Consider the following 25,971-nt stretch of genomic DNA (forward strand, 5'->3'; position numbering starts at 1 on the left):
CAAAGGGCTAAAGGAGCAAAAAGATGCATTTTGGAGACTTTTGGAGCACTTTTGGGCTAAGGATGGATAGCCTATGCTTGGAGCTAAAGTGTTGGACGAAATTGAAGACCTAATTGAAGACCAAAGTGTTGGAACCTTGTTCCCTTTAGTTTTAGGACATTTAAACCTTTCCTATATCCTTAGCCGTGCATAACATTCCAACATTCCACTCCTTCATTTCAGCCACACTCCCACATATCATTACTTATCATCACCACTTATCACTTATCATAATCACATATCATTACTTATCATCACCACTTATCACTTATCATAAATCATTACTTATCATCACCACTTATCACTTATCATAATCACATATCATACACTTATCACTTATCATAATCACCCATAATCATTCACATAAATCAGCCACATGCATTCACTCTTCATAATTCAACCTAGCTGTCATGTTTCCCCTTTCATCATTCCCTCACATTCTTTAATTCAGCCAACACATGCTTACACATGCATTTTCAGCACCAAAGAATCATTGCACATGCATTTCCAACCCACATGCATCATTTAATCATTCAAACATGCAGCCACATTCACTTTACCTAGCTGTCATGTTCCCTCTCCCATCCATTTTCAGATTTCCACCACCCAATCTAGTTGTCATTACACATGCATTCCCTTCTTTAATCATTCCTAGCTGCCATTCACATGTTCTCCCATCCCTTCTCTCCCTATAAAACCATGCATTGCATTCATTCAATTCATCTCATTCTTCCATACACATTTCAGTCACAAACACCAACCATTCCCTTGTGCCATGCTCTCTCCCTAATAATCCAAACACCACACCAGAAATCATCCCATTGCCGTGGCCTCCTCCTTCCATTTTCACCACTCCCCAAACCATTCACACCATCAAACTATCCATTAGACCTTGTGCTACAACGAAGAGGAAGATAAGAGGGCCTAAACGTTCATACAATTCAAGTTTGAGTTGTTGGAATGTTTAGGTGTTTCTTTGATTTCAATGTTTAATTTCAATACTCTTTGTTTTGTACGAATGAGGAATGGAAGAGAAGAGGGCCTAAACGTTCATACAATTCAAGTTTGAGTTGTTGGAATGTTTAGGTGTTTCTTTGATTCTCTTTGTTTTGTATCATGAGGAACTAAACCCCCCCTTGGCTAGGGGGGGATTCGAAATATATGTTTATGCTTGCGTTTTGATTTGATTACTTCTAATTGCATTTCATAAGTCGTGGATTCAATTTGTTTAACTGTTTGATTGATAACTTATTTATGTATGTTTATTGAGAGTGCACGCTTAATTTTCATGCATGAATATGACGCTAGAATATAAGTGAGTTTCACCTAATAGTTACGAACTTATATTCACAAGTAGTGGAGGTTGCTTATAAACAATCGCGTTAAACGAATTCTTGGCATAAGTTTCATGCAATCATAGTAACGAATGCCTCGTCAACACTTATAATTTTCATAGAGCGTAATGATTCTTGCTTGTATCTCTATTATGCAATCATGTAGGGGACTTGTGGGAAATGTTTTGGGTTGTCGTATGCAATCATCCAATTCAATAACGTTAGGAAGATTTGAAGGTTAATTTAAGCGGACCTAATTAACCCGAGGTGATGAGTTTCATAATTTATTGAAATGCAATTGGAAATCTTTTTATTATGCAAGTGTAACATGTGTGGAGATGAACCCCTTGGCTAGCATCCATTCATTCCATTTCATCAATTTCATATTTACATTCTGTCTAGTTTATTAACTTGTTTCGTTATTTCAATTTTCCTCCAAAACAAATCCCCCTTTAATTTGAGTCTAGTTTAGTGTTAAAGTGTCTTAATTTGTGTTTTAAAGTGTTTTGAATCAACCTTTAATCTTAAATTCGTCCAAATTTGTGTTTAAGGTCAGAAACTGCCTAGTTAGTGTTTTTAGGCAGTTTTGAGTCTTTTGAACCTGTTTTGAGTCCTTTGAGTCTTTGTGAACGTTTTTAACTTTGTTTTTATGTTTTTGAGTCAATTTAGAGGTTTTAGCAAGCCCTCCTAATCCCCGGTCTAGAACGATCCCTACTTGCATCCTTACTACAATTTGACAACAAGAGGGTTAATTTGTGTGCGTATAATTCTCGCATCACTAAGTACGCTAAGTTTTTTAAGAAGATTTGTACAACAAGGAAACAGATTTGAGAGAAAGAGGTGGTACATATAAGTGAGAATGTCTTTGCAATGTTGCAAAGAAAGCTGCCACTTAAATGCAAAGATCCAGGTAGTTTCACTATCCCTTATGTAATTGGTAATACAAGGTTTGAACATGCTATGCTAGATTTAGGTGCATCAATTAATGTCATGCCATATTCTATTTATTCATCTATGAATCAAAGAGAGCTTAAAAATGATGGTGTTAGTACACGATCAAAGGATGGGAGACACACAGTGGATGAGCAAGCTCTGAATTTGACTTATGATGCCCAACAAGGCGGGCAAGGTGGACTCAACAATTTCAGAGGAAGAGGACGAAGAAGGGGTAGAAATGGACCTGACAAGTCTACCCTCAAATGTTACAACTGTCCTGAACTTGGACATTTTCAGTGGGAATGTCCTAAGAAGGGGAAGGATTCAAAAGGTTTTTATGCAGAAACTAGTGAAGAAATGCTATTGATGGCATACATGGATACCAAGGAAGATGACAAAGAAGAGTTATGCTTTTTAGACTTGGGATGTAGCAATCATATGTGTGGCAAGAAGGAGATGTTCACATATTTGGATGATACCTTCAAGAAGTCTGTGAAGTTGGGGAACAATTCAAGCTTGGCTATCTTAGGAAAGGGAAATGTTCGCATGAAAGTCAACGGAATCATGCAGGTCATCACTGAAGTATTCTATGTGCCGGATTTGAAAAATAATTTACTGAGCATTGGACAATTGCAAGAGAAGGGTCTTGCCATTTTTATCAAAAGTGGCAAGTGCAAATTTTATCATCCAAAAAGAGGACTGATCTGAGAGACCACAATGGCAGAAAATCGCATGTTTATCCTATTGGCTCGCACACAACCACAAGGGCAGAAATGTTTCAACATTATTACGGACGATCAACCTCAACTATGGCATCGCATATATGGACATTTGGGTTTGAGCGGTCTAAAAGTCCTTCAACAAAAGAATATGGTGAATGGCTTACCAAAGTTCAAAGCACACATGCAAGTTTATGAAGAATGTTTGGTGGGAAAGCAACAACGAGATCCATTTCCAAAGGAGAGTACGTGGAGAGCACCTCAGATTCTTCAACTCATGTATGCAGACATATGTGGGCCTATTAATCCGATCTCCAACAGCAAAAAGTGGTATCTCATTACTTTCATTGATGATTACAGTAGGAAAACGTGAGTGTACTACTTGGTTGAGAAGTCAAAAGCCCTTAGTACTTTCAAAAATTTTAAGGCTAGTGTCGAAAAGGAAACTAGTTCAAGCATAAAGACCCTACGTACAGATCGTGAGGGTGAATTCACTTCACTCAAGTTCACAGATTTTTGCAACATACATGGAATTCAAAGGCAGTTGACAGCTGCCTACACTCCCCAACAGAATGGTGTCCCATAGAGGAAGAATCGAACTATTATGAACATGGTTTGAAGCATGCTTACGGAGAAGAAAATTCCAAGAACTTTCTAGCCAGAAATAGTTAATTGGCCATTCATGTGCTCAACAGAAGTCCAACTCTAGCAGTGAGAAGTATGACGCCAGAAGAAGCTTGGAGTGGCTCTAAACCATCAGTGGAGCACTTTAGGGTTTTTGGATGCTTAGCACACGTGTATGTTCCTGTAGCAAGAGGATTAAGCTCGATGACAAGAGTATGAAGTGCAATCTACTTGGAGTCAGTAAAGAATCCAAGGCTTATCGTCTATATAATCCATTCTCTACAAAGATAGTGATAAGTCGAGATGTTGTTTTTGAAAACGATAAAGCTTGGGACTGGAGTGACAATCATCAAGAAACAATCATGGCTGATATTGAGTGGGAAATGAATGAAGAAGAAATGGGGAATGATGACAATGTAGAAGAGTCTGAGGCTGATGAAACAACACTGGAGGGCGAGCAATTTGATCATAATGACCAGACATAAATAACTGCCATAGAAGGACGAGTTAGAAAACAACCAGTGTGGATAAGAGACTATGTGAGTGGAGAAGGTCTTTCCCAGGAGGAAGATAAGGTTCACATAGCTTTATTTGCCGAGTCTGATCCTACTACTTATTAGGAGGCTGTGAAAAGTGACAAATGGAAGAAGGCCATGGATTCAGAAATTGAAGCGATAGAGAGAAATAATACATGGGAGTTGATAGAGATGCCATCAGAAGGAAAAGTAGTTGGGGTAAAATGGATTGACAAAACCAAGCTCAACGAGAAATGTAAAGTGGACAAGTATAAGGCTCGCTTGGTTGCAAAAGGGTATAGCCAGCAATATGGAGTTGATTATGCAAAAGTGTTTGCACCTGTGGCTCACTTGGATACAGTTCATGTCATCCTATCACTTGTAGCTCAGAATGATTGGACTGTTTATCAATTAGATGTCAAGTCGGCTTTCTTCCATGGTGAAATAAATGAATAAGTGTTCATCGCACAACCTCCAGGTTATGAACAAAAGGGGCAGGAACACAAGGTTTATAAGCTTAAAAAGGCTCTATACGATCTTAAATAGGCTTTTCGAGCCTGGTACAGTCACATTGAGTCTAATTTCATGAAGGAAGGTTTCGAGAAGTGCCCACATGAACACACATTGTTTGTTAAGAGAATGCATGGAGGTAAAATTTTAATTGTCTACCTTTATGTTGATGATCTTATATTCACTGGGAATGATGAGTCCATATTCAAAGATTTCAAGCATTCAATGATGACTGACCTTGGGAGAATGAGCTACTTTCTTGGCTTAGAAGTGCTTCAAAGGTCGGAAGGCATCTATGTTAGTCAGCTAAAATATGCTCAAGAAATGTTGGAAAGGTTTAATATGAACCAATGTAATGCAGTTCATAATCCTATTGTTCCTAGTTTAAAATTGATGAAGGATAAAGATGGAGTAGAAGTTGATAGCACTATGTATAAATGAATCGTGGGCAGTCTTATGTATTTGATTGCGACATGACCGGATATGATGTATGTTATTAGTTTGATTAGTAGTTTATGGAACGACCTACTGAGTTACATCTTAAAGCAACAAAGAGAGTGTTAAGGTACGTAAAGGGCACAATGAGTTTTGGGTTGTTCTATAAAAAGGGAGGTGAACAAGAACTCATTGGATACACTGACAGTGATTATGCGGGAGATCAGGATGATAGGAAGAGTACTTATGGGTACATTTTTATGTTGAGTTCAGGGGTAGTTTCATGGTCCTCGAAGAAACAACGTGTGGTCACGTTATTTACCACCGAATCGGAGTTTATTGCTGCAGCTTTGAATGCATGTCAAATAGTTTGGTTAAAGAGGATCTTGCAGTAGCTCAATCATGAACCACGTAAGTCCACAACAATTTATTGTGATAATAATTCCACTATTAAGCTCTCAAATAATCTAGTGATGCATGGGCATAGCAAACACATAGATGTTCAGTTTCATTTTCTTCGAGAACTCACCAAAGATGAAGTTGTGGGATTGGTTCAATGTTCTTCGCAGAAGCAGGTGGCAGACATCATGACCAAGCCTCTGAAGCTAGACGTGTTTCAGAAATTAAGGGGTTATTGGGTGTTTGTTCACTCGTGGATATAAACTGATTGTTGATAGTATTCAGTTTAAGGGAGGATGTTGAAGTTGTTAGGGTTTCCTAGCCGTAAGGGTTAGGTCTCCTAGTTTGTAGGGTTGTTTCAGTTGTTGTTAATAAGACCTATTCTTTAGGGATAAGTTATTTGATTCTAATTTAGTCTTATACCACGTTGTTAGGGTTGTAAACGTGGGCTGCATATTTTCAGCATTCAGTTCTCTTTGTAAAGCTATTTAATGCCATGTTTTCTCTTTGAATGAATAACAGATATTCTCCCAGCATTCGAGTACTCAAGTAAACATATATTTATGTGATTTATCATGAGTGTTCAACCTAGGTTTTAACATCTTAACCATGATGAGACCGATCCCTTGTATTTTGGCTTGAGTCTCAATATGATGATATCGAATTTGCTCTCCTATTTCTTCTCCTATTTGTGACATTGTAATTACGGCTTTTGTTGCTATTTATCTAATCCATTACCTACTTTTCTGATGCATTACCAAGCCAAAATATCAGATTTCCCATTTTGTATGAACCACATATGGCAATTTCTTACTATAGCTTTCGAAAGGATTTTGTTTTCCTTCTTTTAATATCAGATCCCTCGTATTGAAGTTAGTGCAACAAAATTGACATACCTGAAAATGTCGATGCGAGGGAAGATACCACAGCCGACGATATCTTGAGAAGATGCCGCAATGATATATATGTTGAAAGCCATGTTGACAACAACAAATGGTAAAGGAAGGAATGGAACACCATCACATCATGTAGCCAGCCAAATATCAATGTAATCAAATAAGTTACTCCAGTGGTTTAGATTACTCAATATAACAAGGGAGGACACAACAATATCTTAATACTATGTGGCCCTAACGAACCTATATTGGTGTTTTATATTCTCGGAAGCAGACAACAAATTCTTTGCATAAATTGGAAATATTACACTTGTCTTTTCTTGTATTGAGGTAAGTAGCATTGTCCTATGGAAGACAAAGAAACCGACGGATATATCTTTCTATGCAAAATACGACATATCACATATGTACATACTATGCCGCAGATAATTTCTCTTCCATTTTTTTGTGTAAGCTGAGCTGATACGATATTTAGCATGAGAAATTAAATGAATTTAAGTAAGTTTTGAAGAGAAGGCAACAGATAATATCTTACCGGTTGATAGGGTACCCATGTTTAGAAAGCAAGCTCTTTTTTAAGAAGACAACACACAAAGGTGAACTCACTTGCAGACACCAAAGTTCTCACTGCTTGATAGTTGATACTTACCTAGAAAGCAGATCCAAAGGAATTTACAACAAATAGTTCTAGATAACTTCCCTGTAACAGATTAAATGTAATAACAATTCTCGGATCAAAAGAACCCAAAAGAATCACAAGTTTAATATAGCATAATTTCATTATGCACCCATAAATTTTTCAACTTCTCTTAATCGCATTAGAACATAAATAAATGAATTTGTTTGATCTCTAACCCGATTACTTTAGAACGTTTGGAATAACATCACATTCCAATAAGTCAATTCAATGTGTGGTTTTACCCTCAATTAGCGTCCTTATTAAAAAGCATCAAAATCAGAGTTAAAATAACTGCTAAATCGTGATGATATGTTTATAACCATTGAAGGATTTCATCATATTACCTAACCTTGAGAGTTGGTTTTAAGTGATTTTTGGCATATGCGACCCCATACTATGTTAAAAAAAAGTGTGAAAGTTTGACAATTGGATTGTTGAAATTAGTTTGGTAGACTGCATTTCCCGTCAACACAATAGATTCAACAAACACTTAGAGTTTATTCTATACTTCCATTAAGTAGATGTAAGAATTTGTGGTAACTACTAGTGTAAATATTTTAAATTGATGATTGGGTTTGTTCATTGTATTCTTCTAAGGTCAAGGGGTGTAGTTACAAAAAATCATTAAAATCAGAGCTAAAATAACCGTTAAATCATGATGATAAGCTTATAACCGTCGAAGGATTTCATCCCGTTACCTAATGACACACCCCGACACGGAATGTCCATTAGGACTCCGAAATCAAGTTGTGCTAGCCAACACCTAGAAGGTGATGAAGCCATAAAGTGTAGTGATGTGGAAAATGTGAATATATTAAAACCAAACTAGAACTAATTTAAACTAAACAGTGAAAGAGTGTGCAGTCGTGGGAAGAACCCACTACAATTATTTAGAGCTTAATAGACAGTACGACTACAATAAAGTAGTCAAAGTAGCTAAAGTACACTTATTACATAAGAATGGATAAGTTCATACTTCTAAACAGAGATGATGTCAGAACTGCCGAAGGTTGCTTGAATGCCACGAAGAGTGCAACTATCTAGGTCCTAGATGGGTGAAAAAAATAGTTGAGTGGGTCAGCAAAACAAAGTATGTAAGAAAAACCTTTATTTTCGAACATAGTAACCCCTCACTGTAAAACAAGTATAGTTTCCTTAAAACATACTACATAAGTATGTAAACAACAGTACAACAACAATATAACCAGAAATATGCCAAGTCATGATATATCAAATGCCGTAATGATATAATCATGTGATAATCAAGTATAAACAAGTGCTCATCCATCTAAGCTGACACATAAGTTCTTACAGATAATTTCTATTACGAACAGGATTGGGTGTAATCAATATGCTCTAGTACTACGATCATGTGAAAACTGGTGCAGAAGTATGGTCACATACGAGTCGGAATTGCCTAATGCAATCTGTATGATAGGACTGGCACCAAACTTGGATCCAAGGGGAGCGAACGGTGCAGATGTGAACATACACGTGAAGGATTGGCCCTGGCCCTGGGGCGAGTACTAACACCGAGGTGTAGCAAGATGAGCATGTACAAATATGTATAAATGTCATGACAATAATATCCCAACCATATAGCAGCATTTATCACAATAACAATACTAAGCATAAAAATGAAGTAAATACGCATTTATGGAAACTATAACTATGTATGGTATAAAAACAAACTGCCCACTCACAAATAAGTCGTCGGATCGTACCCCGAGCCTTGCCTGATCCCTTAAGTCCTCATGATAAGTTTCCGTATATGTGTCTTAATTAATTTAAATATAGTTATTTCACATATAGGGGAAACTGGATTGTAAGATCTCACATCACCCGGGAGAGAGGAGGTGATGTGCCTTATATATACATGCCCACCTCCTTATGGTAAGACGTGTTTTGGATGGAAGCCCAAGAACAAAACCATGAGGTCGTGGCCCAAAGCAGACAATATCTTACTATGCGGACTGGGATATGACAATTTGGTATCAGAGCCACTCCCCTGCTGGAAGTGTGCCGATAAGGGCATCGGGCCCCTAAGGGGGGGTAGATTATAAAATCCCACATTGCCCAAGGGAGATGAGGCGGTGTGCCTTATATGTACATGCCCACTTCCTTATAGTAAGACGCGTTTTGGGTGGAAGCTCAAAAACAAAACCATGAGGTCGTGGCCCAAAATGGAAAATATCTTACCATGCGGATTGGGATGTGACACCTAATCCCTTAAACTTGAATTTGGGTGATTTTTATTATATGTCATCTCAGAGTATATATCAATTGTATTAACAGTTGGATTGTTGAAATTAACTACGTAGACTGCAAAAATCATTTAAGGACTTGAAAATTCAAAAATTTCCCTTATTTTTGCCCAGATGAAATTGTAAACCATAAACCTTAAACCCTAAACCATGAAATATACCTTGCCTGACGAAACTTGGAGGTTTGGCCTGCAAAAGGTGGCATTTTACGCGCCAATTTTTTTTTTCTCTTGGCACAAATACTTTGCCCGTCGATGTATTTTCGTCATGCAAAGGTCGCTGATAAAACCAAAACATTGACCACTTTTGTCCGACCAAATTTTTAAATTCATCGATAAAGTTACTTTGTTCGACAAAACTTGTTTCGTTGGGCAAATAGTACTTTTTGGTAGTGTTGAAATTGGGCACTTAGTAATTTATCACTTGTAAAAAATTTCAAGTACTGAAAACACAACTTGCATAGTGTATCATTTTACGTTTTATAATAAATGTTGGCAACTAATTAGCACATTTCACATCTACAGTATATTAAAAAAATAAAATAAATATTGTTATTGACTCACTAAAATAGTCATATGCACTTTTATAAGAGATAAAAACATTAAGAAAGAGTATCAAATGATTTTTTTTTGAAGTGTCAAAAATAACTTTGAACATAAATTAACGTATTGCAATTTGAATTAAATAATAACTCACCCTGACCATATTCCAAGTATATCAAAAAATTGCTTGGTTGTGAGCTCTATAGAAAGTATGGTTATCTTGGAATACAAATTCCCTCCAGATCCATTATGTGGGGATCCTAGGGATCCCCACATCTCAACCGTTCATCGTATATCATGTGTTCAGTTTTTCGTCAAATACTATTTGTGTTTAATTTAAAATAATAAAAGTAAAATGATTTCTGACCGCACGATTCACAATGTACAGCTGAGATGTAAGGATCTCTAAGATCCCCACATAATGGATCCGGAGGGGATCCATGTCTATTATCTTGACCCCTTCTTTTTCTTAATTTTGTTTGTATAAAGTAATTAAATATAGAGGTGGGAGATTTCTAAATTTGTAAGGAGTGGAAGAAAGAATGTGCATAGAGAGTGAGTGGAGTGGTCATTGACTCACTATGGTCGGTTCTCGTGCTCGCAAGTAAGGTTGTGCCTTGATTTAGAAAATTAATTAATAAAAATATATTTTATATTTAATGAAAATCATGCATCCAAGAAGTTTAATTTTAGAAAGTAGCTTCAATGCTATGTAACACTCATTTTTATAGGTGTTTTAATTATTAAATTTGATTTTCATAATTGTTAAACTTTTTATTTCCAATCTAAACTATTCATTTTCTGTACTATCAATATTAACTATCATTGAAGAAAAATTGTTAACTTTAAAGTTTAATGACACATCCCTACCCAGAATGTCCATTAGGACTCCGAATCGAGTTGTGTTGGCCAACACCTGGAAGGTGACGAAGCCATAAAGTATAGTGATATGGAAAATATGAATAAATTTAAACCTAAAAGTGCCTAAAGACCAAAGTGCGCTGTAAACGGGGATGAACCCATTTCACACACGATGTCAAAGCATAAGTAAAGTACAGTACTGTAGATAAGGATCATACCCTCAGAGGTAGCCACCTACTGAGATTTGCCAAGAATCCTCGTCGATACGGACTCTCAACAGCTAAAACCTAGAAGGGCGCAAAAACAAAGGTGAGTGGGCCTAAAAATAAAGTTTTTAATAAAAACTTTTTGAAAATGTTATAACCTCTTGCTGTAAAACCCGTATAATTTCTCAGAAAATAATAATACATACGTATATACAAATTATGCTCAAGAGTAGTGAAAACCGAGTATATGCCATGTCAAGTATCTCAGAAGTAAAATAACTAAGCCAGGTGAAATAAATCAATGTAAAATGATATGTCAGCCGGAGTCACCTAACGTGACTGTACGGCTGAACCTATAGCTTATTAAGTTTGCCTACACACGAGTCGGAATCACCTATTGTGGTATGTACGACAATGCTGGGTGTAAATAAGTACGCTCAAGTGCTATGATCACGTGGAGACTGTACGAATAATCGTGGGTCACCTACGAGTCGGATTCACCTAATGTGGTATGTACGACAGGGTTGTGCACCAAACTTGGATCCAAGGAGAGCGTGCGGTGCGGGAGGTGAACTTCACATGAAGGACTGTGCCCTAGCCACGGACAGGAGCACTAACACCGGGGTGCAAGATAATAAGCTCTAAATGCATCTAAACATAACCATGCACACTGCAATCATTATCATCAATATGTACTCACCTGAAGCTTACCTGGGTGTCCGCAGTAGCATGCAATAATATGCATATCTATACTAATGCATATACTAAAATGTAATGCAATTGACATGTCATTTAAAAACGTAAATCCATTTAAAATAATTTCTGAGAAAATAGAAAACATATATACGTATATATAGAAAACCAAAAGCCCACTCACATGAAGTTCACGCTACAACTCCCTAGCACAAACATCAAGGCATCACGAATGATCAGCACCTAGAACAATTATCAAATCATGTCTTAGAATTCTTATCAATAGAATATATAACTTACATATCTTCTTTGGAAAGATCCGTATGTTGGATTCCTGATCCGTAAGTTTCTAATATCCTCAAATATTACGTATTATAACGTAGCAAAGTTTGGTGACGATCCAACGGTCGGATCATCAATTGCTATAAATATCAAGTGGTAGACCTTAATGGAACTACGTTTAAACAACGGAAAATTTTCAATCGAACTTCACCAATGAAATTAGGGAATCAAATTTAGCCTAGGAAGATCAGGGGATGCCTCGGGCCACGCACCGCCGCAAGTGGCAGTTGGTTAGCCCGACTCGCCAGAAAATTAAACTACTTCTAAAAAATCTCAAACTTCACAGAAATGAAGATCTTAGTAAATAGAGCAACTTTCATACATGTGACTAAGGCCAATTTGGCCGGGAAAAACTTCGAATTGCCACGAACCCGCCGAAAACCCTATAAAGGGTGCTATCCAATTCGTCCTCAAATCCAATCTAACGCCCCCAAACTTGTTTGAGCTTTGTTCCTGTGTTTAAGGGAAGGCTAATGATGGTGGTGATCGAAGGAATCACCTTCGGAAATGGCAGATCATCGCCTTAGACCGCCAGACCTACCCATTTGGTTTCTCACAAAATCGAGTACAATTTCTTCCATCTTTGGGGTGGAATTGGTAGAGGGAGGGTCAATGAGTGATGTGGTAGTGATGGATTGCTGCGATTTGCCGGAAAGACGACGGAAACCCGTCAGAATTAGCTCCCCGGGTGGACTGGGTGTAACTGGGTTAGGTGATCCGGTGCATCCCCTTTTTCTCCTTTCGCCTTCTTTCGCTCATCTCCAATTGGTCCTCTATTTTCTCTTTTCTTTCTGATTGGTCGGCCTGCCGCTCCTTTCCCTCCTTTATAATTCATCACCACCGTCCATCTTTCTTTCCTTTAATCTAGGGCACACACGTGGCTCACCAGATTTTACTCAAAAAATCTGCAGCCTTCCACATAATATTCAAATTACTATTTTGTCCCTATTTTTACTCGCTCATAACTTCTTCGTTATAACTCCAAATTGCGTTCCGTTTGCGCCCACACGTCTGTAGCGATGAGTACTACGGGAATACACCAAGAAAAGGAACCTTACGTGACATGACATGGCAGTCAACAAAAGTCAACACTTTATTTCGAAGGCATTTTCGTAAATTCACCTTTTTAAAATTATAAAAATCATAATAATTGGGGACGGGTCATTACATTTAAAGTCAATAATATGGATGAGAGATAAAACATTGTACCAGGTAAGAAATTTTTATCAACAAATATGATCTCATCGTCATCTAGAGCCCACAAGTTCAGTTATAAATAATAGTACATTTATTACCATTTGACTCATTCCTCCATTATCTCGAACTCTTGGGTTAAAATCTAAAATTTTTAACTTAAAAATATTTAGATTCTAATAAATATGTAGACTATTTGATAAGTTTATTTTCTTATAGTAACTCCTTTTAAAAAAAAAAAAAAAAAATTATGTAGACTATCCTGATTTATTTTATCAATATTTTAACCTAAAAATATTTAGATTTCGATAAATATTGAAAAATCACTAAACCAACACCATGAAACTCATGGAATGCTATGAAAGAATATGAAACACATAAAAGAATATTTCTTAATTACTTTAGTCGTTCGATTTAAATTTGGACTATTAGATCTTTTTTTTACCGTTGGATTTGAACATATTAGATCTTAGCCATTGGAGTCAATGAATTTATAAATATAAAACTGAAAGAAAACAATACACATATATGGTGGGCTAGCCCCACTAACCCAGGAAAAATGTTGGCCTAAATTTGCCTCAGAAATGAGTTTTGAGTTAAAACTCATATTTGTTGATATGAGCATAGTTATGCAACTTTGTTATCTTATTTCTTTGTATTTACTTAGTTAATTTTCATTTATTGTAGTAATTTAAGTTATTTTCGTATTATTATAGGTCCAGTTGGTAAAGATGACGATAAATAGCCATATAGAGCGATTTGGAGCAGTTTTGGACTTGGATTGGATAGCATGCATGGATAGCATATGGGCTGGACCTTTTTGGTGTTTAAATGGTGTTAAACATGTGCTAAATCTGGAGAAATTAAAGTTGAGGCTTGTAAGGTAAGGAATTACACAAGAAAGAGGAATCCTAGTTGGAGAGGAACATTATCTTATCCTATCTTATCTTATCTTATCATATCTTATCCAACATTATCTTATCTTATCTCCAGTTGCAAAAAGCAATCCTAATTACATTCCAACACTCTCTACCTGATTCTTAGAGTTCTAAAATAATTTAAAACGTCAAAACCCTTTCCTCCTTGGATTCAAAGTTCTAAAATAATTTATAACACCAAAATCCTTTCCTCCTTGGATTCAGCCGTTTCCCCCTATATATATGAAATTCCTGCAACGATTTTGGGTGTGCCGCACCTACCATTCATCCATTGAAGTTGCTGGAATTTTCAAAGTTCTTTCTATCTTTGTTTTAAGTTTCAATGTTTATTTAGATTGCTTTTCAGTTATGATGAACATGTGTAACTAAGTTTCTTTTTAGCTAGAGGTGAATTCGAAGCCATGATCATATGTTTTATATAAATTGATTACATCCAGTTATTGTTTCATAAAACATGAATGTGATTTACTTTTCTGCTTTATGGAGAACTTGCTCTTGTATGTTTATTAATGATGCATGCTTAGTTTGCATGCAGGGATTTGATGCTAGAATATAAGGGAATTTCACCTGATCGTTATGAACTTGTTTTGTTGTTAGTTTAACTTAATTTTCAGTTTTATAAGTTTAATTTGTGTTGATTAGCATCCCTTCTAATCCCCGAAATAGAACAATCACACTTACTCATACTACGATTGCATAATTTACAGGGTTTAATTTGTGTGTTAGTTTCTACCACATCATTTGTCCAAAGGGTTGGAGCAAGTTGAGATAAGTTTAGAACATAAAATTGAAGTTTTCCTCCAAAGGTTGAAGTAGGATTAAGGGTTCTGTCTCTGTGAAGAGTGCGGGTTTTGATTTGAATTATGAGAGGCCTTCCTCTAGTTCCTCTGCAGCTTTTTCTACACTTTGGAAAGCTCTATGGAAGGCTAAGGTTCCAAATCCAATTAAAATTTACTTATGGAAATTGTGCAATGACATTCTCCCTACTAGGGAGATCAAATTTGGTAACTAAACTAGATATGTCTATTTTGCAGTTTCATTTTGGAGTCGGCATTGCCGCTGCATGTGGCCAAAAGGTTGTCCATTCGCCAAGGCAGTTTTGTTCTCCTCCTCACTTCTAAGCAAGGTTATACCACATTGCTTGTACTTGGCGGCTATCAGGTTTGTGTATTTTATTTGGCGTGCTCGTAAAAGATCCGGCGGTTGTGGGCCGTCTAGCTGGTTCGCATTTGTTAAGACTATTTGAATGCTCAGCCCGACTCGATTGCCAAACCAATCTCTTCTCCTTCTCGGTGGCTCCCTCCTTCGAAGTCCTAACCAAGGGTTACACGTTCGTGTTGACCGAGATTTTCACGCTGGTACTAGTCAATGGGAGCTGGTGTCATATTCCGTGACAAAGCCGGTAGCTACAATTGTGGTTTCAGATCCTGCCTATCTAAAAAATAAACGTTCGAATTGTAAAAATACATTAGTTAGTTAGCCAATTGACCACTGTGAAGCTATATCTATATATGTATATAGATATAGACTTATGATGGCTGGTACTAGTCAAGGGGAGCTGGTGTCATATTCCGTGACAAAGCCGGTAGCTACACTCGAGGTTTCAGATCCTGCCTATCTAAAAAATAAACGTTCGAATTGTAAAAATACATTAGTTAGTTAGTCAATTGACCACTGTGAAGCTATATCTATATATGTTTATAGATATAGACTTATGATGTGTGTGTGGGTGTGTGGGTGTATTATATAAAAGGACATTGATGTAAATAAAAAGGGATCAATATTCTCTTCCATGACCTCATTTGAATTGGAATGAATAATCCAGTGTTTTCACCAACGGCGTTGGTCCATTTTTTGGCATCAAAACCCTCAATGGCGATGAAAGCCCGCCAACGGAAAATTATTTCATTTACATAGACATTTGGGGCATAGGTAGGGCGGTAGGATAGTAGTAATTTGAAACTCGGAAACGAAAATTGTTTCGACCCAAACATGAGAACAATAACTAAAACCAAAACTAGGATCGCATACCTAACTCTGCCTAACTATTTGAATAAGACTTCCCAAAAGCATTTACAAGACAATACTTTGAAATATGATCAGGGTTATTTACTCGTTGCAACACAAACTCTGGATTAATTTTTGTAGCGTGCAGCAGATCGACCATCTACCAGTAAAAGACCTACTTAAACACCGCACACGACGGATTGCATCATACCTAGCAGCACTATTTAGTCATCATCTTCACTCTCTCTTTTCCATTCTTCGTCTTCAAATAAGTCTTCAGGTGGGTCATAGACGATCATATCAGGAAATAGCTCCAAGAAGTCATCTTTCACCTTCTCCCTCAATTCCGGGTACGGGAGGAGGCCCTTCAATATTACTCTAAACGGCAGTGAGATTGGGGGATCAGGTGATTGTCTCATTTCACCATATATCTCCATTGCCTCCGAGGGCAAACCACCATCTAGGAAAGCCCTGATGATGTCCCCGAAAGTATGCTGATCAAATAGAACTTCCTCTCTCTTCAGATCTCCCCAAACCTTCTTTGCTTCATCCACCTTTTTGTTTCTTGCAAGCATCATAAGCATGTCCCTGTAAAAGAACATGTCCGGTCTATACCAAATCTCTTTACGAACCACATCATATATCTGGACAAATAAAAACATTATGTATTAGTAAAAGAAAACATTGCAGGATAGCCAATCAACATGCATATTTCCTTCCTTCCTCACCCACCCCAGCCAAAAAGAGTAAAATGCTCCTTTCCTTTCAGAAGAAATATGCATGTGCACTTGTTGATGCAGAATATAAGAAACACAACTAAACGGAAAATAAAGGACCAAATAACTCTAAACAGGTCCTATGGTTGATCGACCCCAAAGTGTTCCCGGATTGCATGCATACATCCGTAATAACTTAGTGCAACACAGCAAATTTCATTGAGAGGAATCAGCAAAGATCCACAAAATTTTCCAGTATCTTGGAAGTCGCTATCAAAGGTTTGTTTTTGTATGGCAACTTTACTTTTTCTCCAACCCCTTTGTAGCCTGAACTTACATACGCAAATTTACAATCCCTGCTCATAGTTGCAAGGTCCTTTCGAGCTCACCTTATTTTCATTTTATTTTGTCCTACCTTTTACGTGGGCAAATCTAGATATGCATGCTTGTGAGAAGCTGTTAATTTATTTTTGGATGACTAAGAACAAAGCCTAGTACAAGCAGCCAAAGTTGCACGACAAAGTAGCAGGTTTCCGTGCATATGAACATATTAGAAACTTAAAATGCAAGACAATACACAGTACAATAGAAACTGAGAAACCCCACACCTCGTGAAAACTCTTAATTTTCTGCAAGCAATAAAAAAAGGGGGAGAGCAGGGAGCTTCTTGCACTGGAGCTCTTACTGTGACTTCCTTTTTGAGAAGGTAGATAAAGGATTTAATTTTCCTTTGCTGCACCCTTACAAGGGTGTGAGGGCTTAGAACCATCACCCTCTTGTTCTCCAAGAAATCGTGCGGCTCTACTGATTTAGAAAAGGTGGGGCCCTGATATAAGACCCTAGCCACACTTTCGTTTTCCTTATTCCTCCTATTCTATTGAGTCCAAGGAAGAAACAAGAAAAGTAAAAATATGGGAGATCACCCCCCCCCCCCCCCCCCCCAAAAAAACCAAAATTTATAGGCACTAATGAGTCCAACTAATGTGCATCTAATAGGCCCTAAAGGAGGATCCGATATCATTTAGCCTTTCCAGTATCATCTCATGGTCTAGCTAAGATTTGATTAGTTACAGTCATACCCTACCACAATGTTGTAATTGACCAGAATAAATAATTAAATATAAGTGATTACACTTAGAAGATAGTGCAAACTTGTAAATTTCTAATTAACCAAAAAAAGTGTTCTCGACAAGGTATATTCCATTCCAACTTTTATTCAACTGAACCAAACACTACTTTAGATAGTAGCAGATTAGCAATACTGCAGATGAATCACAGTGAAAGAAATCGCAAAATCCTGCTCCAGAAGATGGAAAACGAAGAATTTGTACACGTGTAGCGGTGCACATTAGCCAGGCTATCCTATGCCAAAAGAGAATTCAAACCTCCAAGATGGTTAGGTAACTTTGAATTGTTTCTCAATATGCATTGGCCTCCAAGGCTCCAACACATAAGAACCCAAACAATTCATCATTCTACATTCATAAATTTAACATTTCCATCCTGAATTTTCTAGAAAATCTAACAAAGCAACATTTTTTTTCAAAAGCCCAACAAGCAGAACCATAATATAATGATAATGACAATAAAAATTCGGACAAAAATTTATGAGAGAAAAAAAAGAAGTAAAGAAAACAAACCTTCATAGAGAGAAAGACCTGGTCTTGTCTCTGAAACTCGGCAAGAACAGCGAGGAGATCAGACTTGAGCAAGCGGGAGACATGGGAGCGTATGAAGTGGTCAAGGCGGAGAGGCTGAGAGCGGAGCCTCTTGAGCTCCTTAGCCACCATGAGACCTTCCTTCCCCATCTCTTTCTTGCGCCTCCATATGGAGAGACTAGGGCTTGACGCCAACGCCTTCGACCCCCCAGAGAAATAACGTTGCAAGCAAGTGTTTTGGAGCAACAAATGAACTGATAAATCGAGATAGGGGGGTGAGGGTGAGAGTGCAGGGGTTGTAGGTGAGCTTCTTCGTACAAGATTTTGAACCAAGCGTAACATTACATTCAGGTTGCACAGTTGATAGAGTGCATTACATTCTGAAGACTCTGGAGATGGCATCAGAATTTCCCGCTAGAAGAAAGCATTTAAGAAACAACATTTCTGCACTTGAGAAAGCCAAAAACCAACAGTCAGCACATCAACACTTTTTTCTTATAGGATTTCTTCCAAACAAAGTTTACAAATACTAACGTGATTTCACAAATCTTAGCTGAAACACATACAAACACTACAGCAACAAAGCCTGAGACCATATGATAAGTAATCTCTAACCAAACGATAAGGTGACTTCTTCTTCCGCAAAGACATGGAAATGCTGATTGAAACTAACCATCATACATAATTAATAAAAGAGGAGTGCAGCAAACCAAGCAAAGATGGGTAAAGAAAGAAATAGCACAACAATTTAACACAAATTTCACAATAAATAAAAGGAATATAATAAACTGGTTCAAATCCAATGCCTAAGCAGAAAAATGGTTACGCTGTTAAAATATATTAATAGCTGTTCATAATTAGACCAAGCAAAACTAGTTATTTCTCTTGAAAAAGTAAAAATCCACAAGCACACAGTTTTCAGAAAAATACTCTTTAACACCTATGATGTGGTTTATTTGAATTACGTCAGACGCTACACGGATATAGGATAAGGTTAAAGAAACTTATCAATGTACAAATCAGATAAATAAATAGGATATGAATATCTCTGGAAATTAAATGGTTTGTTTAAGAATTATATGCCTTGGGTGTTTCTTTTCGGAGTGTTATCTCCGTTTCTCTCTTTCATTCGGATGTGTATTTTTCTTTCTGTTATCCCCCTCATTAATCCTCTATTAAGTCTAAATCTTATGAAATTTGCAAAGAACTTAGTTCCTAGTACCACATCCATTGGTCTAACAAATAAACACTTGGGCAATGATCAAAGCAATTAATGGATTCAACAAATTGATATGCTGATAAGTCTAGTAAAGAATTCTTTTCCAAGTAAAGATAACATTATAAAGGCCAATTATCAAATTTCAGATTTACAATTTTTTTCCTTCTAAGATTAATGAATCATGTCGAAGTCAAATGAGAGTTATAATGAATAAATTGGAAATGCAATGCAACCAAAACTGTCATTGGGTGGAAACCGAACAGGAGAACAAGAGATGTATACCAACCTTTAGAAGATATGAAAAGTGGGCCACTCTTGAACACCTGCTGGATCATCTGATATGTTAGAAGGCATGAAAATATTTCCCACCCACGAAGCACAATGTGAAACTACTTTGCAAAATTAAGCACAAGGGATGAAAAGGAACACCGAAACATGATCAGGTTACATTGATAACTGACAGACTGCGATTTCGAGAATCTGAAAGTTAAGAACACATTCAAGTATAAAGAAATTGATTTCACTTTAAAAGATCCAAGTTTCCATCAATTCCCTCAAAACTTGGGCACGTTTGTGTTTGTTCGGATGAAATGAAACTGCACTGCAGTTTCATTCCAAACTTGTACATCCTGTTTTGTACACTATTGGTATCATCTTAATGAAATTCTTGTTCGGTTGTTCCATAACAGAAAAGAAACATTCTAAATCCAAATCAACATCACTCGAAAATAAAATAGGCGATTAAACTCGGGCTAAGCACAACTTCGTTAATTTCGACAAGTGCATTGCCACACCAACAAGTATGGGAACCATTGCGTCGAATTTACTTTGCCTTTTAATTTCCTTTCTTGTACACTTTGCTCCAGCAATCAGAACAGAACATGGAAACAAAATCAATCTAATGCAATCGAATTTCACAACATTTGCGACGAACATTCCACCACCCGTGATTTAACGAAAACCAAAATCTAAAAAATAAAAAAATTGAAAAATCGCGTTTCACAACATCAGTTTGGCGGCTTCCCACGAAAGGCAGCTAAAACGAATTTAAACAAATATTCAAAAATAAAATAAATAAATCGACTCTACTAATTTAAGCAAGAAAAGGAGAGGGGAGGAAGAAAGAGTACCGTGTTAGAAGCAGCAGGTCGAAGGGGGCGCTCAAAAGCAGCTAAAGCGGACATTTTGGGCGATTGACATCGAAATCGCGGAGAGCAGTAGCCAGCATTTCAATCGTCCGAGCCGACCATTGAGCGAACTCGGGCGAGACGGCGTAGATCGGCGAGCGAGCTGAGCTGAGGTATCAACGCGATCTGAAACCAAAAGCCCTTTCTCTCTCTCTAGTGTTGGCAACTCTGCACAGACAGAGAGAGAGGCTTTTTCTAGGGTTTAAGAATTAGAGAGAGAGAGATAGAGATGGTTGGAGTTTAGAAAGAAGGAGGAGCAACTACCATAGTTACTGCGCTGTCCGTGTGCCCCGGCTAAGACGTAAAAACAGGGAGGAGAATGACAAGGGAAGCAACCAAAAAGGCGCACTTCTGAATCTCTAATTTTATTTTTTTTTTTAACTAACGTATTATCCACAGGATGGGGACTTAAATAATAATACGGTTTAAATTCGTTTTTGACGATAGTGTAATCTAAAATTTTCATTTATCAGTAAAGAATAATAGCAATAAACCGTAATATTAAATAGTTTTGAATCTTTATTTTTTCTTTTAAATTTCTTGTTTTTTTTGGTTGGGTTAGATTTAATTAGTAATTAAATAATAATAAATGAATTAGGTAGAAAGTAGCAGTGGCCGCGGTAGTATTTTTGTTGGGGAGGGAGGACTGTGCTTTTTCACCTACTTGCTTGAAGCTGAAGTTGGACGAGGAGGAGGAGGGAGAGGGAGTGGTCGTCTGCAGTCGAGGTTAAGTCTCAGTGGAGAAATCGGACCAATGGGAGGGAAGGGAAGGAGGGTACAAAACAAACCAAGCTGGCAGCGGAGACGGAGGGAATCTAGACAGAGAAATTCTCTCTCATCCTAATTATCTATTCTAAAATTGAGAAGCAATTGATTGTTCATTCCGCTATAGTCAATTGTTTGTCTCTTGATTTCATCTTATTTACAATAAAACCATGAGATTTAGGCTGGGTTTGAAGGGTATTTATTTGAACTCAGAAGGGTAATTTTGTCTGGAGGATTTAGAACAAATTGCTCCTTCATTTCACCTTATTTGCAAGAAACCCATTATATGTGGACTAGGTTGGAAGGGCAATTTTGTCCTCTCGGTTTTGAGTAAATTTAGGGGTTGGCGTGTAGAGTTTCATTTGCTGTCCTTCACTGAGGGTTTCGGGGGATGGAAACTCTGACAGAGAGCGGAAGAAATAGAGAGAGAGATGCCGATGGGAAGAGAGCGCAGGGGAGAGGTATGGGTGATGGACTTCAAAAGTGGGAAAGTGGGTTTTGTCTTCTCGGTTTTGACTGAATTCGAGGGTTGGTGTGTACGTTTCGTTTGCTGTCCTTCAATGAGGGTTTCGGGGGGATGGAGACTCTGATAGAGAGCGGAAGAAAGAGAGAGAGAGAGAGAGAGAGAGAGATGACGATGGCAAGAGAGCGAAGGGGAGAGGTATGAGTGATGGATTTTGGAAGTGGGAGAGTGGGGATGGTCAGAGAAAACCATACGGGTCGTCCGGATCTACCGCTGCATGCCTGGATTTCAAAAGATAAGTGCTTTTTAAAATTTTTTTTTTTTTACTATCAGCTTAGATTGTCATCGTTTCTGCCTTTTTGTTGTGAATTATTTTCGATTTTTTTAGTGTGTTAGGTCAGATTTTGGGGGAATCATCAGAGATATTAATTTCCCTTATTTGTTTTCTTTTCTCTCATTTTACACATTCATCTCTCTTTCTGCCTGTTTGTTCTCTGTCTTAAGGTCGGTTGTTTTTTTTTTTTTTTTTTGGGGTTTTTTGTGTGGCTTTTTTTTTTCTTTTTTTTTTTTTCCAGGTTATAGATCTAATGCTCTTTTGTATACCAATCTTGGTTTTGTTTTTCTTGGAAAATTGTTTTTATCTAATTGTGGATTCGTGGGTTTTAATTTCTATGGTTTGTTTCAGGTTGCAAAGCAGGAGGTTCTCACATGAGGATTCAGTTTAAGGTACTGTTATTATTATTTTTAGTTCTTAGAATTTAATGTTTCGAACTGATATGATGATTTGGTTGTGAAATGTGGGATTTCTATTCGGCTTCTGTTGCGTATGTGATGTTGTCTGTTTTTATTACTGAGTAGAGATTCCATGTATTTTAGGTCTCTAGAAAACACCTCTTTAGTTCTACGGGAGGAACTAAATAACACATTGGTGGACTTGCGGATGTTTTTGGAAATACAAGAATTTTTTTTTAGGACTTAAGTTATATTGGTTGTAAAATGATCTTGGAATATGATTGTCTTATTATATAAACTGCATATAGTTTGGATATGGTGAGAAAACTAATTAAACTGAATCTTGGTGATGATTTTGTTCTTCGGAAGTTGTTATGAAGCGATTCAATTTAGTTGCTATTTGTGTTTATGCTTCCAAGCTCAGTTTTTTGAGAGGTTTTTGGTCACGGAATTATTTTTGTGTTTATGGTTCATGTATGATTAAAGTTTTTCTATAGTTTTATATTGGGTTACGAATGTTTTTGGAAGTACAAGAATTTGTGCTTTTGTGGATGTGAAGAATTTGTGCATGCTGAGCTTGATAATGAGTCGCCGATAGATAACAGCCCTGAAATTTATCGGAGTTTAGAGTGTGTACATTAAACTCTTTAACTCAAACCCATAGAGATCTCTGAACTCCGCACCAAAATCCAGTGACCATGATATGGACACTTGGACACCTACGTGTATGTAATTTATTGTAAATATGTTAGTCATTGTAAATGTGATTATAAATAGATTTTCACATGTATGTAAATATGTTGGTCATTATAGCTTCTGGTATCTTTTTGCTGAAATTGTTTTGGTCACTCCTACAAAGCCTTGATTTCTGCTATTAATTGCTGCTGAAATGTGACTTTTCCTATTAGTTTTTTACCCTTCATATTTATGCTGCTTTTGGATTCCATTCGAATTAAATAATGTAGTTAAACTTGATGTGAATTCTTCCTGCAACAATATCCTCAAATTTTGCTATATCCTCAAATTTTTTATGGTGTTTGTTGTGTATTTTGATGCATTTTCTAATTTTTCCAATGTTTTATAAACATACGAACAAAAATAAAAGAACAAAAACCAAGCCCATGGATAATCTTTATTTCTCGATTCTTCTAGGCGGAGGACAATAGTGCATAAACTCTTTTTCTAATTATGCTATATATGGAGTCTATTATTAATCGAATTTTTTCTCATGTGCATAATAGTTCACATGCATGGTAATAAAAACAAATGTCATTGCATAAATATTTTTGCCTTTGCATGCCTTGCCTTGCTTCAACTTTGGCTTTGACCATCATCAAACATAAAAAAACTGGCCTGATTCCTGATTCCTAATTTGACATGCATGACAACCATAGGGATGAATGAGAGAACGAAAGGGTCTCATCCTCCTTTAAGTGCTTGAATAAGTGCTATTGATAAGTAGTCTCTCTCAACGAACTACAAATAATTCAGAAAAAAAAATTTCGTAACTTACGTACTTAATAAAATGAGTATAAGTAGTCTTATAACAAACACAAATTGGTTATTCAAATAGATTTATAAATATTTGTATTCATGTATTCTTTACTTATAAAAAAATAATTGATGTATTTTCTTTGTTGTTTCAGATTTTTAAGATTTTAAACAATGTTGCTCAAGTCTACCAAATTTTTTTTTTTTAAAAACATTTATTGACACTATATTTAATTTTTGATTCAGAGAAAAAAAAATGGTGAAAGAGATCGATCGAAAAGAACAACAAATTCTAGGAAGGGTTTTGGTAAAAGATTTAAGAAGATTGGTAAAAGCTCGAAAAGAAGAACAACTTCGAGGGACAAAATTGTTTTATTCAGAGACTGCTCCAGAACCCAGCACATCAAGAGCACAAAAAATAGAAAAAACAAGAATGAGTTTACGTGTTTATGGAAAAGGTGTCAATCGAAACAAGTTGGTCGTCCACACTATGTATTCACCTACAAGTCGTAGTAATCCACCAAAAGAAAATGTTCAAAAGAACTGTTTTGGGTTGTACAATTGGATTTGCAAGTTTAAACGTCCGAAGAAGATTGGGATGCTCCTTCTTTGGTTCATCTCCACTGCAGTGGTTTTCTGGATTTTAAAAAATATGTAGGGATCAGCTGGATTTTCAATTCTGAAAAACGTTGTGTGAACCTTTTTTGTTGGCTGATAAGTATAACGATGTAAACAATGAAGTGGTTTTTTGCATTGTGAATATGTAAGGATGGTTGACGTATAAGTGTAATGATGTAAACAATGAACTCCCTTATCGGTTTAATAATTAAGTGTTATTACTACTCATTTACACACTTTTTTAGTTCTCATTAATTCATTTCTGCCTTTAACCAAAAAAAAAAAAAAAAGCATTTCTACCTTAATGCAATTTTTCCCTAATTTTGTGACTTGATATAATTGATGTTCATATTCCATTTACTATATAACAAAGATAATCACATTATTCAGAAATAATTCATGTTTTGCTTCAACTTTAATTTACCTTTATTTTTATATTGTTTATGTTTATTGGCTGGTTGATCTATTGTTTACCTAGAGTTGTTTTTCTCTTTGTTTATTTCATTGTGTCGTGTATGTCCTTACATTTGTAGTTTTTTATGGTTGTTTATCTTTCTATTATCCAGGTTTTTGCAATTAATTCCTCACACTTGCCAGAGATTCCTTTTGCAACTGCAAACTGGTTAGCTTTCTCGCTTTTTACATATGAATTGGTTTTCAAATTAAACTTTCATCTTATTTACTTTCTTTGTTTTCGTTTTAGAGAATTAAAAAATTGTTAATTTTGGTAGATGTGGAGAAATGTTTAAGGTCTTAACATAATTTATATGTGCTTTCTTCGATTTTGCTATTTTGTGCCTAAAACCTTGACAATCTTTGACAAGATCGCTAAAATTAAGCGCTCTTTATATCTGGTGTTAGTCAAATTTAAGTAGGATTTTACTTATGTGATTATATTTTGGGTGTATTTGTGTTTTTAATGCACCTTTTTTTACGTGTGGCGATTTAATTAGTGAGTAAGGTGTAGTCATTCGTATGTTTTTTTTTTT

General features: G+C 36.5%; 1 protein-coding gene and 1 long non-coding RNA gene across 7 annotated transcripts; one reads left to right on the forward strand and one right to left on the reverse strand.

Moving 5' to 3' along the window:
• Positions 1-16,059: 16,059 nt before the first annotated feature.
• On the reverse strand, positions 16,060-21,179 carry LOC103941776 (pentatricopeptide repeat-containing protein At1g62350). 6 transcript variants are annotated; one of them, XM_048575192.1, is made up of 4 exons: positions 20,857-21,179; positions 20,013-20,049; positions 18,490-18,951; positions 16,060-16,777 (listed from the first exon to the last, which is right to left on the reverse strand). In XM_048575192.1, the coding sequence occupies exons 3-4, from the start codon at positions 18,907-18,909 to the stop codon at positions 16,358-16,360; spliced, it is 840 nt and encodes a 279-aa protein (XP_048431149.1). In that variant the 5' UTR covers positions 18,910-18,951; positions 20,013-20,049; positions 20,857-21,179; the 3' UTR covers positions 16,060-16,357. The 6 variants fall into 6 exon arrangements, with proteins under 6 accessions (XP_048431149.1, XP_048431148.1, XP_048431150.1 ...); XM_048575191.1 differs by having other exon boundaries at positions 18,490-18,956; XM_048575193.1 differs by having other exon boundaries at positions 20,013-20,052.
• A 754-nt stretch (positions 21,180-21,933) lies between these two features.
• Positions 21,934-25,210, forward strand: LOC125472986. The gene is made up of 2 exons (XR_007254924.1): positions 21,934-22,867; positions 24,611-25,210. It is a non-coding gene; the product is annotated as an uncharacterized LOC125472986 (long non-coding RNA).
• Positions 25,211-25,971: the final 761 nt, after the last annotated feature.

This window comes from the organism of the source record quoted next, unplaced genomic scaffold (assembly GCF_019419815.1).
Source record: "Pyrus x bretschneideri cultivar Hongxiangsu unplaced genomic scaffold, Pyrus_bretschneideri_v1 Contig79, whole genome shotgun sequence".
In the NCBI taxonomy this organism is placed as follows: Eukaryota; Viridiplantae; Streptophyta; class Magnoliopsida; order Rosales; family Rosaceae; genus Pyrus; species Pyrus x bretschneideri.